At 39.0% G+C, this 17,802-nt stretch overlaps 1 protein-coding gene across 1 annotated transcript in view; it reads right to left on the bottom strand.

Moving 5' to 3' along the window:
- The window catches only part of LOC142139864 (zona pellucida-like domain-containing protein 1), a 37,341-nt gene extending 21,402 nt beyond the window's left edge, over positions 1-15,939 (bottom strand). The window contains exons 1-3 of the mRNA XM_075197725.1: positions 15,874-15,939; positions 12,704-12,821; positions 3,142-3,362 (exon numbers count right to left, since the gene is read on the bottom strand). Of these exons, the coding sequence (XP_075053826.1) occupies positions 3,142-3,362; positions 12,704-12,821; positions 15,874-15,939 (405 nt within the window). The remainder of the gene's footprint in view (positions 1-3,141; positions 3,363-12,703; positions 12,822-15,873) is intronic.
- Positions 15,940-17,802: the final 1,863 nt, after the last annotated feature.

Below are 17,802 nucleotides of genomic sequence, written 5' to 3'. Positions count from 1 at the left end.
ACTCAAACTGCAAATTCAAATGAGATGTTGCTTAGCCTTGACGCCAATAAGGCATTCAATGCAGTCTTATGTACGAATTAATAGAAAAATTTGACATGCAGGTCATGCCATGTGTTCATGAATGTCGTCACCACCCAACCACCCAACCTCAAGAGAACTCTAACATCCTGGTTGTAGTGAATCACTTTTCCAAGCAAATCCACTTCACAAACTTGAAGAAACTGCATTGACACTCCAACACTCCTAATCTTCACCAAGGAGGTCTACCAGCTGCCCATACTTCCTCTGTATAAAGTGCCCAACAGACGGGTTCCATTTGTGGTTTTGGAGGGCCTTCTCCAAGGGGCTGGGAATTTCACTCCACTTCTCATCTGGTACCAACCCCAGTCAAAAGGTAAGACAAGTAGTGTACAGGCTACAGCTACCACCTTCCTTTGTGATCCATCTGTTGTTCCAAATTTCCCGTCTGAAATCAATAGTGAGGGATTCATTTCATAGATGAGTGATGGTTCCTCCTCTTGCAGTGGAAGTAATGGTCCACCAAGAATGTCTTATTCAGTCGATCCTTGACTCTTGCAGATCTGGGAGAGGGGTAGATGTTACACTGGAAGGGTTTCAGTCTTGAAGACCACTCTTGGATTGAGTCAACCAATTTTCACGCACCTGCTCTGCTTGCCACATAATTCAGGCTGAATCCTGGCAAGCCTAAAGGGTTGCATCCGGAGTCTACTCCTAAAAGGGACGGGTCTCTGTGAGGGTTCAACACTAACTCCAAATGACAGCTGTCAGAAAACAGTTCAAAATGACAGCTACAAACAGTTTCTCTCAATTTCTGTAATTAGCAATCTGCTAAGAACAGTAATCAAGCTAGTCTCTTCAGCTGGATTATTACACAGCTTTCCTTACTCTACAATTAGCCCTTGAGTAAAAATATCAAGCCAATAAGAACATTTATCTAATCTGTTTGTAGCCTTTATAAAGTCCCTCAATTCTACCAAACCTTTACAGGAGCAAAGTTTTCTTTTGGATTAATCTGTTTGTGCTTTGACGAAGACTTGTTTTGTTGCACTGTACATCATGATTCTACCTTCTCCCATCCTTTGACCTTGGGTTCTCCCCCCACTATTCTACTTTCTCCAATGTCTTGACTTTGGCTTCTTCCATCACTTTTCTACCTTCTACAATCTTTTGACTTCAGCTTGTACCTAACTACCAGTCTTAATTGGACTAAACAGCTTTTCTGGACGTGGTGTGTCTCTGATTGCCACCCCAGCTAAGTGGTTCTATCCTGGGAGCTGCCAGTATCGTGATGGCTTACCATCATTTATTTTTGTAAGTGTAAGCATAAATGAGGAGAACTATTATTATATTGTTATTTATTTTTCCAGTTGATGTGTTATAAATTCTGCAGTTTTTTAGTTATTTATCACATAGTTAATTAATAGTTTGTGTATGGTATTTGATTAATAATGTATTATTTAATTTGAATTTACTTAATGTATCACCATTTTTATTGGGATCTACTATGTTTAGAATCTCATCAGACTTAGTAAAATGAGTTATTAGTCCCCATATTTCCAACCAAGTATATTTGATTTCTAAACTAATTTTGGTTTTAACACTGTTATATTTTTTGCTTGTTATATTTTTATTTATATCACTTATAAAAAGCTAATTATTGGATGAAAATCTATTAATATTACTAGGAAGTAACGTACTACTTGATCTGTTGATGCTAATTGTAATGCTTTACACATTCAAGGATGCAGCTAGTTTTTCTTTCTTTACAATTATTAGCTGTAAGGCCATATAATCTTGTACTTACTAAAACTTTGTTGCTTATCTTTTCCAGATTTTCACTTTTACATCTTGCACTAGTTAAAAAATACTTTCCAAAATGAACACACCACCTCACACTAAAAAATTAGATTCACTCAGTTATGAATCAATATATAAAACTACCTATATAGGGTACAGCACTTTTTTTGAAAAAGGTTAAGTGCTGCTCTGCTCTCTGCTACTACTGCCACCAGATAGGAAGTTCACGGCGTAGGACCATTAACAACTCTGCTGCGGTCTTTTGTAAAAAGCCTTAGTAGTAGAGAGCAGAGCAGATAAAGTTCATTGAAGCCTTTGAGGCTGCCCTCAGTGTCAGAGGAACGCCACACTTTAGCTAAGTTCAACTCTCTTTATTACCATATCATGGTTAACTTCCCCAAAACTATATTTTAAAAATTTGTTAAAATGTCTAGAAATCTATAGAATCTGTTTAAATAGTCCATTCTGCAACATATTGATATATTTCCAGAGCATTTCAGTATTAGAAATTAAGAATACTTTATCATCTTACTTCCTGAAAATGGAAAGTACTTAATGACCTGATCTTCTGAAAATACTTGCTTATGCAAACCCTGTTCCTGTCTATTTCTCTGTACATGCACCACTGTTCATAGATATCAACAACAGCACAGTACAATCTGTTGACCACATCCTCAAGTACAATGATGGAGTATGGAGAAGACAGAGAAGATAGGCTAGGCAGTATTAAACAAAAACTTTTGGATACTTTTTTGTTTCTGACTCTGACATAGTTGACCCATATTTTATTCATCAAGAACATTCATACAGAACATCAAACTTATGTGACTTTAAAAATATGTAAGGCCAAGTATCCACTGGTGTTTCATTTGTGTTTAAAATGCATGTTCAAACACAAGTGAAACCACATAGTAAACGCAAACACATTTGGCAAGCAATTGATAACTAGTGCTTTTACTTGCATTTAGAAGGTCATTGGAGGTCTCAATAAGTTTAATTTGCATTAAACACATTGAGCAGGGCAACACATACTTGTAAAATCACAGCACAATGCACCTGTATACAAGTAAAAATTTTAGTGGGTATGCTGTCATTGGAAACAACAGGTTTTATTGTCAGACCCATTTACAAGTCTTGAGCTAGCATTAAAAATATTAGTAAACACGTATAATTTAATGCCAGTGGGCATGAGATCTGTTTGACGTATGAAACTAACAATGTTTCTAAAAAAAGAAGTACCTAAACAGCTGAAAGATTACTGAGCATATGAAATTATAAACAGAGTACACTATGAAATCCATTGTAAGTAAAATTGAGACTTACCACGAATGAACTTCCACAAGTTGAACTGTCATTGATTGAAAAAACAAATGTCAGGAATGGGACAGGGCCCGTTAAATCAATGTGTCCTTGGCAACCAGGATTAGAAAAAATATCATTCATAAAAAGCTCAGATTCATTATAACCAGCAAAGTACACTGGGCACAGGTAAACGTAGAGTTGAATATCCTGTGGCCCACATTCCACTAATATGTCATTATATTCTGCAAGAAAAAAATAAGCATTCATAAATGTTAGTAATACATTTTCAATAATACACATTGGAATAAGCCACAAAGCATAGCAAACGTTTTGTATATATTCTGAATATATTAAATTTTTTACAACATTAATTGAACAGTAGCTTTAACACCCTCCATATTGTGAAAATGAGGGAATAAATGATTAGCTTTACAAATTAATCACTGTTGACCACAGCATACATATGCAGCAAGGACAGTTCTACAAAACATTTTGTGTAGCAATAATGACAGCCAGTGCTAAAATCTGTTGCAACCTATAGCAGCCAAATATTGTGCTTTAATTTTTTAAACTGGGCAAGACAAATCACAGAATCCAACTGTTCATTATGATACATTTCTAACAAAAAAGTATGTTATTTTGTTTTTAAAGAAAAAAACAATTTACTGCACACTGGGCAATATTTGGCATATCTATATCTTGTAATTTAATCTGCATACACCTTTATTTAATAAACCTAAATCAGTGTTTACTCATCAAATATATGAATGCAAACTTGTTTCATTCATTGTGAAAATGGTTGAAGTTATTATTATTATTATTATTATTATTATTATTATTATTATTATTAATTTTTATTTATAGGGCGCCACTAGGTATCCGTAGCGCCGTACAGGGACAAACAAAGTTACAATACAAAGGTGAGACAGCACGATACAGTAAACAAAATGCACAGTAACTCCGAGATCTCAAAGCACAGCTAGAGGGGCGGGGGAGGGGAGAGGGGAAGGTCCCGCATACGGCGGAGCCCAAGAGGACACGGAGGGCAGGGAAACCCCCAGAGTGGAGAGGAGGGAGCAAGAGGGAACGGGGAGGAGGAGGGCAAGATAGCTGGAGAGCAGAGTTAAAAGTGGTAGACAGGAGGAGAAATGACCCTGCTCAAAGGAGCGTACAATCTAAGGGGTGGGGTATACAGACAGAGAGATACAAGGGAGGGAGAGAAGGAGGATAAGGGAAGGGGAGTGAAGGGGAAGAGGCAGAAGATCAGGTAGGGAGTTAAGTGGGAGACTGGAAGGCTTTAAGAAAAAGGTGGGTTTTTAGAGCCCGTTTGAAACTGGACAGATTAGGGCAGGTTCTGATAGAGGGAGGGAGCTTGTTTCAGTGGAGGGGGGCAGCGCGGGCGAAGTCTTGGATACGCGCATGGGAGGAGGTGATCAGGGGAGAAGAGAGGCGACGGTCATTGGCTGAACGGAGAGGGCGGGAAGGAGCATGGATAGAGAGGAGGGTGGAGATGTAGGGTGCAGTGGAGTTGGCGAGGGCCTTGTATGTAAGAGTGAGAAGCTTGAAGAGAATTCTGTAGGGGAAGGGGAGCCAGTGAAGAGATAGGTAGAGGAGGGAGACAGACGCGGAGCGGCGAGAAAGGAAGATAAGCCTAACGGCTGCGTTAAGAACAGATCGAAGGGGAGCGAGATGAGATTGGGGCAGGCCAGTAAGGAGGAGGTTGCAGTAGTCCAAGCGGGAGATGATCAGAGACTGAATAAGACACTTGGTGGCATCTTGGGAGAGGAAGGGCCGGATGCGAGCGATGTTACGCAGCTGGAAGCGGCAGGATTTCGCAAGAGAGAGAATGTGGGGGCCGAAGGAGAGAGAGGAGTCGAGGATGACACCGAGGCAGTGAAGTTGGGGACAGGGGAGATAGAGGTGTTGTCGACAGTGATAGCGAGGTCAGCAGGGGGCGAGGCATGAGAGGGAGGAAAGACTATGAGTTCTGTTTTGGCGAGGTTGAGTTTGAGGAATCGAGAGGACATCCAGGAGGAGAGGCAGGCAGACACCCTAGAGAGGAGGGAGGGAGAGAGATCAGGAGAGGAGAGGTAAAGTTGAGTGTCGTCAGCGTAGAGGTGGTAGTTGAGGCCATAGGAGCTGATGAGTTCACCCAGGGAAGAGGTGTATAGAGAGAAGAGTAAGGGTCCCAGGACGGAGCCCTGAGGGACCCCGACTGGAAGGGAGGACGGGGGGGAGAGAGAACCAGATGTGGTGACGGAGAAGGATCGGTCAGCAAGGTACGAGGTGAACCAGGACAAGACAGGGCCAGAGAGGCCAAAGGACTGAAGGGTGTGGAGGAGGAGGGGGTGGTCGACGGTGTCGAAGGCTGCAGACAGATCAAGGAGGATGAGAAGGGAGAAGTGGCCCCTGGCTTTAGCAGAGAGGAGATCGTTGGTGACTTTAGCTAGGGCCGTTTCAGTGGAGTGAAGGGGGCGGAAACCAGACTGGAGGGGATCAAGGAGGGAGTGTTCAGAAAGGTAGGAGGAAAGATGGCTGCAGACGAGCCTCTCGAGGATTTTGGAGGCAAAGGGGAGAAGTGAAATGGGGCGATAGAGGGAGAAGTAGGGTCAAGATTAGGTTTCTTAAGGATGGGGGATACGAGAGCATGTTTGAAGGAGGAGGGGAAGATGCCGGTGGAGAGGGAAAGATTGAAGAGGTGAGCGAGGTGGGAGCAGGTGGTGGGGGAAAGGGAGCGAAGAAGGTGGGAGGGGATGGGATCCAGGGGACAGGTAGATGAGGGGGAGGATGAAATAAGAGAGTGGACTTCCTCGCCGGTGGTGGGGCGGAAGGAGTGGAAGGGAAGGTGGCTAGGGGGGGAAGTACGGAAAAGAGGGGGGATGGATGAGAGAGTGGAGGAGGAGATATCAAGTCGGATGGCCTCAATTTTGGAGGAGAAAAAGGAGGCGAAGTCGGAGGCAGTCAGGGAGGAGGGGGTGGGAGGAGGGGGTGGGGCCAGAAGAGTGCTGAATGTGGCGAAGAGGCGGCGGGGGTTAGAGGATTGGGAAGAGATGAGGGATTTAAAGAAAGATTGTTTAGCAAGAGAGAGGGCAGAGCTGTATGATGAAAGGATGAATTTAAAGTGGAGGAAGTCCGCTACGGAGCGGGATTTTCTCCAGTGGCGTTCAGCGGTACGGGAGCATTTTTGGAGGAAGCGGGTAAATTTGGAGTGCCAGGGTTGGGGTTTGGAACAGCGAGGGTGGACGAAGAGGGCAGGGGCGACTGCATCCAGAGGAGAGGTGAGGGTGAGATTGTAGAGGGAGACCACCTGGTTGGGGCAGGCCAGGGAGGAAAGGGGAGAAAGGAGGGTATCGAGAGAGGAGGACAGAGAGGCCGGGTTAAGAGCGTCAAGGTTGCGTATGGTTAAAATAATTGTCTTAAGTTTTCAAGGACTTAAAATATTTATATTTAATTGATAGGATAGATAAAAAGTGCTTTCCATCCCAAGTGAATAAAAAAAATTACATTAGTGTGACGTGTGAAACCGGAGGTGTTCATTAGCTATATCTTAGAAAATACTATTTTATAATATTTTGCTATTATAATATAAGGTCAGTAAACATGGATGCATGACCCAAAAGTTGTAACAGCAGACTGTTTTATTGTGTCATTGTTTTATATGACTCAATAACTTATTGCGTCATATCAAGTCAAAACAATGCATGAAAACATAAATACTCATATGTGATTTAAATAGACTATGGCACAAAACACTTGTGCCATAGCACCTTTAATAAAAATTATAAGCAAGATTTTTATGAAAAAAATGATAATCACATGATCTAATGTTATATATTTTAATCAAAGTATGTGGATTATACCCATTACATACACTTTACATGCAATAACAATTAAAATCTATTAATCTATATAGCTCATCCTCAGAAAAGAAGAAAAAGAAAAAGAAAAAGAAGAATAATAATTGTAGCAAAATAAAGCAAAGAAAAAACATCCTAATTTTATTTATTTTTTTAAAAAAATAGTTTTTTCATTTAAAAGTAGATGAAATTCCAGAAACCCAGTCTTTTTGGCTCCTTAATAGGAATTCTATGCCAATATTCCAATACAAAAAATCTCTTCAATTGTGCTGCAAAAAAAGTAATCTGGTTCATTGGGGTCTCTTACTCCTCCAACATTAAAAGAGTGGTTTGCCAGGAGAGAGTTTTTCCGGAGAGTGGATGACATTATCTTCTCTGATTTGAAGTCTATTGTGCCATAAGTCTATGGGGCAGTTGGTTAGATTTTACTGACTCTATGCAATATAATTCCATATAATCCACTCCATCCTTGTGGGCAGCACAGTGGCTATGGGGTTAGCACTTCTGCCTTACAGCACTGGGGTCATGAGTTCAATTCCTGACCATGGTCTTATCTGTGAGGAATTTGCATGTTCTCCCCCTGTTTGCGTGATTTTCCTCCGGGTGCTTCGGTTTTCTCCCACACTCCAAAAACAAGCGGGTAGGTTAACTGACTGCTAACAAATTGACCCTAGTAGTCTGTCTGTCTCTGTGTGTGTCTGTATGTCTCTGTGTGTGTGTGTATTAAGGAATTTAGACTGTAAGTTTCAATGGGGCAGGGACTGATGTGAGTGAGTTCTTTGTACAGCGTTGCAGAATTAGTGGTGCTACATATATAAAAATGGTAATAATAATAATAATCCTCAAGTTGGTTGAACATAGTCGATATCCCTGACTACCTACACTATGTCTCTTGGTTGACCTCAACAGACCCTAGGTTAACATTCATGGCATTTTCCTATGCTTCCTTTACTCTACTCAACTTACCCACCATTTTTATCTATTTATTTTTTTTATTTCCTCCCCCATTTGTTTTTATATTTGTGTTATACTGTTCTTCGCTCTCAAGTGGAAGATACTCTGTGATTCCAATGTACATTTTTTTCTTTCTTAATTGTTAAAGATGCTGCCAGCAACTCAAGTTAAATTTGTATAAATCACTGAACACTTGATTAGATTTTGTTATGTCCTACTTCAAAATGTTACAAGTGTGAAGTCTTACCAATACATCCTGTAGCTTTGTCCTGCTTTTATTCATTTACCGCTTTGGCAATTTTGTGTCAATTGCGCTTGTACAGTATCGGTTTACTTTCTTCAATAAAAAGTTATTTTACAAAAAAAAAGTAGACAATGCCCATTGCTTTGTAGCAAAAATGTTGTAAAAAACAAAAATTTGGAATGGACACATTAAATAAATACAAATCGTTATCCTCATTTAAACCTTTTGGGCTAAGTGTCAATAATGTATGAATTCAATACCCTTTTCTTTTCTTTTTTCATAATTTTCTGCAATCAACATCTAGTGTTAATGTGGGGATGTTTTCAATAATTTTAAAGTGTATTTGAGAAATACAATTGTTGCCTGTATTAAATCATAGGGAATGTGTAGCATTTATTTTTCACAATTTATGGTAGATTTATGTTTTAGAGATTTTGTCCTTCATTGGTTGTATGGATATTAAAATTCAAAAACAGATATTTTGTGAAGTAATCTGCAAATAAAGTAAAATTACATTTCACTGTTTGCCTATTCTAGGATAATATTCTGTATATGGGGACCTTTTAAGACTTTGTACATTGTGCACAGGTTAAGCATGGAAATGTACCTTTTAACCACTATGAAAAAAGGAACAGTGGTTCCAATCTCTCAACCACTAGATCTACTAAATAGATGAATTCATGAGATTTATTTGTTGTTTCTAATAAAACACCATGGGTAGTTTGAATTCAGACACAGGGGGGCTGATTCATTAATGAAGTAAGGCAAAAAAATTAGTTTTCTCCTGGACAAATCATGTTACAAAGCAAGGGGTGCATATAAGTTTTTTAAATTACACAAGTTTCATGTAGCACACAAATATTTAATAGCTTTATTTTTACACTGAAATTTAAAGGTGATGTAGGACATGTCTTGCCCGAACTATAAATCTGTCACCACATTTTAAATTTATCTCCCCCTCCAATGCAACATGGTTTAGCCAAGTTGAAAAATTACAATTTATTTTTGCTTTACTTTCTTTAATGAATTAGGCCCAGGCTGTTTATGGCAATTCTGAAACCTCTGTAATAAAGAATGGTAGGCATGGATAAAAGGAATCATATCTGCGGATTTATGCATATGTGTTCTACCCGAACTCTGCTGGAACACAGTTTGTTTTCCATGCTCTCATAACTTTCAAGGATAACTCCAAATAAATGTATCCATCATAAAGGCTACTATATCTGTATTAAATTCCCATCTTCTTTAAATAAAAAATTAAGATCTAGGGAGGCTTTTTTTTAAATGGTGTATGACTGTACCTAAAGTAGAACAATTTATTCAAGTCTAGTTTATTCAAGATTAAGTAAACAGATCAATCAGAATAATATCTCCAGTTCAAACATTTCTTGAGTGTCCAGAGAATAGTATAGCATTCATGCCAGCTTTATGTACTATAATTTACAAGTTACCATATTCATATAGGAATGGAATTCATTGAGTGTTCATTTGTTGCCTCTATAATTGATATACTGATATACTAATGCCATACTAGGTAGTTTGTTTAGAACAAACAATGGGAATAAATTGATTTCTCTTATAAATATGCTACATAGCATTTATGTATTTAGAGGCAAGATTAAAACCCATCACAGTCCCTTTGAGCTGAACTTAAAATGTTTCTTGGATTAATAATTATTAATTATTCTACAGAATAAAAATCAAGGAGAAATAATTATTGTGCAAAAGAAAATGTAGTATCCCATATGCAGAAAATGCATAAGATATAAAAAAAAATCCATAACTTGTTTATTTATGAAACACTAAATACTGCTTTAGATTTGAAAACATAAAACAAACACATTGTGATAGTGTTTAACGTACAAAATATATTTTGCCTTTAAGTTAATTTACTTTCCAAAGTACAATGTTGCTCATTATGCCATTTAAGTCAAATATATGTTTTGTTGTGCATTCTTTTATTTACACTAAACATATTACTTATAGCTACCTCTACAATTAGAGTATTTATTTTGTCTCAGGACTTTTAAAGTGCAAAATTTTAGCCTTCTGCTTTTGAATTTCAAGGTCATAACAATGCTTTTTTTTGCTTGATAGCAGATATGAGTCACGATACATACTATACACTTTGAAATATTGTGTTGCATAAAACAGGTAAATACAAATTTCATGTACTACGGTTGGTGCTCACATTACTAACAATTGTATTTTATTCACTCCTACAATGCAATTTATGCCATTTTACTAGAGAAAACTTACATGTGTAACATTTTTTTCCCATAAAATTGATTGCAAATGTCTATTACAAAAAAAGAGAACAATGTTGTCAACTATTCCCATGCCTAACTTTTTATTGGTTGTGGGGCATTCAACTCTGACAATGCCTATTTTTATGTTATAGGGATGTGAGAAACAGTATCCATTTTTGTCTACCCAATCAGATATTACATTGGATTTTTCATGACAAACAGGGATTTGATTTGGTAGCATGTTGAAAAAAATACATTCTTTGTCTATGGGTTTTGTCAAGGGAAAATTTGCAATAATAAGAAAAAAATACACTTTTCCATGATTCTCCATTTAGATAATTAGTGCATTCCTAGACATTTTTACCAATATTTAATTGTACTGTAGTTTGTACAAGGTGCAACACAGTCATAATACCCAGGAAAAAAGATGTACGTTTTAGTTTTATTATTTTTTTCTCTTGAAGCTATTTTGCAGCTAGACACACACGCAAAACATCTGTGTATTCAAATCCTTAGGGGTATATTTACTAAACTGTGGGTTTAAAAAAGGAGATGTTGCCTATAGCAACCAATCAAATTAAAGCTGTCATTTTGTAGCATGTACTAAATAAATGATAGCTAGAATCTGATTGGTTGTTATAGGCAACATCTCCTCTTTTTCAAACCCACAGTTTAGTAAATATACCCTTTAGTCTAGGAGTAAGTGTGGATAGGGATGGGAATTGGCAAACAAAAATTAGGGTGACAGTGCTTTTTATTTGCAGCTTTGCAGCCATATGTATACTGAGCAACATACATGTATTTTTGCATGATGATGTGAAGCTCTGACATAGCTGTATCAGGCTGGAGTAAGTCCTAATTATGTCAGAATGATGACACACGGTTTTCATTGCAACCCCCCTGTGTAAAAACATTTTCTGTATTGGATACATAATGTTTGTATTGCATATCGCTATATATACAATGATTAGGTGATTGAGAATTGAATAAACTTGTTACCAGGAACATCATTATAAATAGAGATTATCATTGACATCCTGGCTCCTGCAACAGTGTACCAACTGAGGTCTGCATCAAACAAAGAGCCTCCATCCTACCATGGTAAACATAGGGATAGGCACACATTTAGATGGTCAAATTAATTGATATAACATGAAAGCCCATATTCTATCTAGATTAGCACTTCAAAAACATTATATATTATATAACCAGTTAGCATTAGGTAAAAATAATGTTATCTGGAAAGAGGACACCATAATGCACTCTGGGAAGAGGACAACAGAGCTAGATGGACAACATTAAATAAAAAATAGCTGAAACTCAACAAAATGTAATTAAATAAGTTCCTGCAACAGTTAGTTCAGCTTAGAGCAGTGTTGGCTAACATGTGACACTCCAGGTGTTGGGAAACTACAAGCCCCAGCATGCTTTGCCAATATATAGCAGCTTATTGCTGGAAGGGTATGCTGGGACTTGTAGTTTCACAACACCTGGAGTGTCACAGGTTAGCCAACACTGGCTTGGAGCTTCGTCATGTGTTCTGTAAAATATTATTTTATTGTTGAATAATTTAGAAGTGGTTGCTTGGTGACAAATGCAGTATGCAGTTGTTGTTGGCAAAAAACATTACCCGTACTTAAAGCAAAAATTATAGTCTGGACGGCCGCTTGAGAAAAAATATATATAATGAAAAAAATTGCCTGTTTTCCTCATCCATGTGATCAATTTCTTAATTTCTGCTCTTTTTTTGTAGAAGATATAGTTAATGTTATGAGCGGTTAGTGTTTCTAACTTAAAGGGTTTCTTCACCCTCCTAAATTGTAGTCATCTGCTTGCAACTTAATAGTTGATTGCAGTGCCTATTATTATGTTGGTCAGTCCAGAATTTCCAGTAGTAATCAATATGACTAGTAAGCTAGTCACACTCAAGATGATTATGCTATTCAGCCTTAATGCCAAGAAACACAATCATTCAAATTTGGTCCACATGTGGTTAATCAATATATCACTGGTATAAATATTTAGCAGCAAAAAAAAAAATCACTGTAATGTGATAGATCACAATTTCATTTACCCAATTTTAATGATGCAATCACAACCCTACTATGGTACTGCTCTACATTTTGTCTAATTAGCTGTTTTTAAGAGAGAATATTAGAAGTCTAGAACTACGAATATCAAATGTGATTTTCATACCAACCAACTAATTTACATAGTACAGTACTGTTCTAATACATAAATTACTTACAATAAAGAAAGTTTAATTTATATTACCATACCTGGTGCTCTAAAAGTATTATTGCAGTCATTTAAGTTAAGGCATTGATGTCCATGAATAAGATAAAAGACCACAGTATAAACAAAGGTCTGTCGTAATCCTTTTTTAGATGAGAAGGCCTGGAAAGAAATCATGAATAATAATTGTTGTTTAGCATTATCAAATGTACAAAAGATTTATTTGAATGCTACTTTACAAATTTATATTTTTTTAAAAACAAATCTCTGCCATACATTCAACAAATGCAAACATTCATTAGGAAATTATCTCCAGATTGTTAAATAGGTGGACACAGCTCTGTGTAGACAGAAATCAATTGACTTCATCACTCAACTATGTCTGTTTCATGTTTTTTATTTTTTTCTCTTTTGTTACATAAAAGTTCTAAACCACTGATGTAAAACCGGCAGCCCACAGACTGCAAGAACCTGGCAAACCATTTTTTGTACCCCATGGGAAAACAGACAGATACACAGGGACACAGGACATTGGGGCAGAAATACTACTGTAGTATTTCTGTCTCTTCATCTTGGGTATGCCTGTATCTGTCCTGTGGCTTTGGGGGTTCACAAATGCAGCCACAATTGACCAATCCATATCTCAGTGAGGTCAGTGTGGCAGCGAATCAGAATGAATGAACTGCACTCTAATACTTTGCCAAACTGACACAGTGCTGCTCAGAGTTTAGCTTTGCGAGTGAATGTGTTACTACAAGAGAATGAGGCAAATGTGTTAGAGATGAGTGGGGGTGTTACTACAGAGGCAGAGACGGATTTAGACCTCATGGGGCCCTAGGCAAGGAACTGGTTTGGGGCCCCCTCCCTCAAAAAATCCATAGCACTATAGTTTTTAGCATAACATATACCCCTATTCAGGGGCCTATTCAGACTTTAGCCCAGGGGGGCAAGCAAATAGCACTGGCCCATAAGTAGCGGCCCATTTTTAAAGGTTGGTCTCACCTCCGGCCCTGGGAGGGCCCTAGGCAATTGCCTAGGTTGCCTAGTGATAAATCCGGCCCTGTACAGAGGTGTGGGAATGTATTACTACAGAGATAAGACAACATTTTATAATGATTGGGGGTGTTCACATAACCCTCCCTCTCCCCTCATATGACTGAAAAAGCTAATTTATATACATTATTAGTGGCTGAAACAGCACAAACATTGTGCTCAAGCACCCAGAGAGCTAGCTCCTATGATGAAGGGTAATGTATTACAGGGGAGGGGAACTACAGAGATGAAAATATGATATTGAAGGGTGGGTGGGGAGAATGTTTTACAGGATAGGGACAGGTATGAAACATGTAATTACATAGGTTTGGGGATAGGAGACATGTGTTACTACAGTGTTGGGGGAGTTGTGTTACAGGAGAGGGATGGGTGGAAAAATATGTTATTACAGAGGGGTGAGAGGAATGTGTTACTACAGAGGTGAGAGTGGAATGTGCTTCTATAGAGGTGAGAGGGAATGTGTTACTATTAAGGTGAGGTAAAAATGTGTTACAGAGAAGGGGTGGGGGTAAAAAATGTGTTACAGAGGTGAGAAAGGCCAACTGAGTTACAGGGAAGGGGCATGGCTTGTTCCCTATTTTCAGTTTGGTTCATTTTCAGTCATACTACAGTATAGCCCTTATTCCATATTTCTGAGTTGGCTGAAACTATTTAACATGTCTTCTGCTCCAAATGTTAGATTTTACATGACCATCTCCCAGGGTATATTTATATGTATTTATTTTCATCTTTCTGTAATAGTAAAAAAGCCAATTTAAGTTGGTGTCTTCTGCAAAGTCCTGGGAATGGAGTGGTGTGTCCTTCCAGTGGCGGAACTACCATTGTTGCGGCAGGTGCCGTGTTCCGGGGCCCATGGAGATAATGGGGACAACAGCATGGCAGATGGTTGGGGCCCCACTTCCCTTTTCCCCACCTCCCTGCATCGGGGCCCACAGCTCACTAGTTCCGCCTCTGTGTCCTTGGATTATTATATCACACAGCTTTGGCTATAATTGTCATATGCTCTGAGTCCTGCTCACTTTCTATTTAGCGGTGTACAAGGTCATCCCTCTTTAACTGATATAATGAAACAGTACAAGCATTGGTTTGGAGTGGTGTGTACAAATTAATTTATGAGCAGGGGTGTCTGAGGTGGAGGGTTTCCAAAGTTGCCTAGAACTATCAGAGCTAACCCTGATATTTCTGAGATTTGAGTGGATAGGGAGGATTATAAAATAGCACTTTTTGTAGATAACCTTCTTGCTGTGGTCACTTATATGCTTATCTCAGTCCCAAATTTGGTTAAGGAATTTCAGAGATTTGGACTCCAACAAGTATTTGCTTTTCCCTCCCATATCAAGTACCTGGGACTGCTTCTTTCTAACGATCTGGCTCAATTGTTTGAGCTTAACTTTAGTCTGCTTATTACCAAGCTTCAGACTGACTTGATGGAGTGTTAAAACAAAAACTTCTCCCAGTTGGGGAGGATCAACATAATAAAAATGAACATCCTACTGAGAAATTTACACTTACTGCAGACTCTCCTAAATCAAATCACCAATATTTAACAACCTCTCATTCCCTCTGGGCTTTTAAGGTGTGGGTTCAGGCAGGGGTCACATGTGTTGGCCAGCTTGTCAGCTCTTAAGGTGTGTCTCCCTTTGGGTGTGTCAAAGCTAAATGTGAGCTGCCAAACTCATAAATGTGAGATACCTCCAAATTAAGCATTTTCTGGTTTCAGGACTACATCGCAACAACATTACAGGTGGTCTAACGGTATTTGAACTGAAGTGTTCTGCTACAAGCTGTCCTCCTTACTTACTCTATAATATCTTAAAGCTCCTTATAGAAAACATGTTTGGTTCCCTGCCTATGTTTACCACAGCCTGGGAATGAGACTTGGGAGAATTGGTTTGAGAATCTAATTGGTCAGACATCTTAACTACTACTCATTCCTGTTCCTCTAGCGCATATGTTGTAGAAACCCACTATATAGTTCTCACCAGATTGTGCAAGTGTCCAGCCCATGCGGAAAAATTCTATCGGTGGGGCCCTGACACCTGTTGGAGATGTCGCACTACTCTTGGCACCCCTTAACCTACCAGGTGGGATTGAAAGATACTCCATCCTTATTGAAACAAGACTATTACCATCTCTACCGAGATATTGGGTGACGTAGTACCTGAAACCCTGAATTTTGACGCCTCAACAAGACAATAGTTCCATTTACTCGTTTCAAAAAATCCATCTTGAAATACTTAATTTTAGCAGCCAAAACAGTGATACTGGTCCATTGGAGATCCTCCACCCACCTCCAATTGGGAACAGTTCTGGAGACTTCAATTTTATAGGGCAATGGATGAGTTGATGCTATCCAATGCCGATAAGTTTGATGAATCTTGCACCATATGGTGCACCTGGCTTGAATTCCAGGACTTGGAAAGGTTCACTTCATTGACTCCTTCCCACCTGTAGCAGCTCTCTGACTTCACTTTCTCTTTACTCATCCTAGTCCTAGACTGTGGTCTGCTTTGTTCATTCCGTTGACACCTGGTTATTCTAGGGAACACACCCTTCCCAGGTCCCATCTTTCCCCCCTTTTCCCTACCCTCGGATACCCTGGTGGTATCCTCTTTTTTTCTCCCATTTCTTTCTCTCTTCTTTCTTTGGTGTTGGTGGAATTTACTGTCTTGGCTATTTTTTTAGGCTGTGTAGCACTTGACCGGGGATGTACCACCTACACTGTCTATGTCTTTTGTTCCTTTGTTTTTGACGTGTCTTAAAAACTCAATAAAGAAATATTACATATAATTAAACAAGTATTTGGCATCCCCACAGTGCAGTGCTCAGACAGGAAGTTTAATCACTTCCTGTCTGAGAGAGGAAGTATAATCAGCTCCTGTCTGAGGAGCAAAAACACACAGCTAGGCTGAAGGACGGCACCAGTGGTTAGAAATAAAGTTAAGTGAAACAAGCTATATGAATTAGGCTACAATGAGACCTATGGGGGGAGGCTACAATGAGACCTATTGGGGGAAGGAGACGCTACAATGAGACCTATGGTGGGCAGGAGGAGAGGCTACAATGAGACCTATGTGGGGGCTGCAATGAGACCTATGGAGGGAGGCTACAATAAGACATATGATGGGGGCTACAATAAAACCTATAGGGGGGCTGCAATGAGACCTATAAGGGGGGGTCTGCAATGAGACCTGTAATGGGGGGCTGCATTGAGACCTGGAGAGGGGAGACCTACAATTAGACCTATAAAGGGGGGCTGCAATTAAACTTATGGGTGGAGTGCAATGAGACCTACAAGGGGGGGGCTGCAATGAGACCTATAGGGTGTGGGGCTGCAATGAGACCCTATTGTAGGTAGATCTGCAATGAAACCTATATGGGGGCTGCAATGAGAGCATTAGAAACACAATACTGCTTCAAACAGAAATTTGCACTGCATACTTCAACTGTATAGAGATACAGCTTATATAAAGCCCTTTATGTATATATACATTTTTTCTCTTTAGGGCATATTTAAAAAAATATATTTATCTAACACAAGATTGTCAAAAAACCCTCTGATCTATCCCAATATCTAATGCTATTGATAAATTATAGTTGCTGGCATTTCTGACTGTATCATGGGAATGGGGTAGGTCTGAGCTCTAGTAGACAGAGAGGGAGTAAAATATGTGTTGTATAAATAGTATAACTGCCCTACACAATAAATGTGCAATCTAATATATAAATGCTTAGTGGCGTCTGTCTGTCTGTGTGTGTGTGGAAAAAAAAAACAATTTGCAGCGCCACCTGCTGGGCAGAGTTATACACTGACCTACTAAATTCTTAGTGTGTGTGGGAAAAAAATTTCAAAAAGGGCTGAAATTTGGTAGGGCTCAAACTCATTTTCGTGAGGTAATTTTACCTCATGAACACACATGTGTAGAGGCATGCGTTAGTGTGTGTGTGTGGAAAAAACTATTTTCTCAGAAAGGGCTCATCCAATTGACCTGAAATTTGGTATACTGACATTATTTGACAAAAAAATTAGAATAGTCAAGTCAGTTAACTTCCATCATCTCCCCCTCCCCCCGTGGGAGGGGTAGTAAAG

This window comes from Mixophyes fleayi, chromosome 2 (genome assembly GCF_038048845.1).
Source record: "Mixophyes fleayi isolate aMixFle1 chromosome 2, aMixFle1.hap1, whole genome shotgun sequence".
Lineage (NCBI taxonomy): Eukaryota > Metazoa > Chordata > Amphibia > Anura > Limnodynastidae > Mixophyes > Mixophyes fleayi.
Note: the sequence above shows the minus strand (reverse complement) of the source record. Positions and strands in the feature narration are given on the sequence as shown.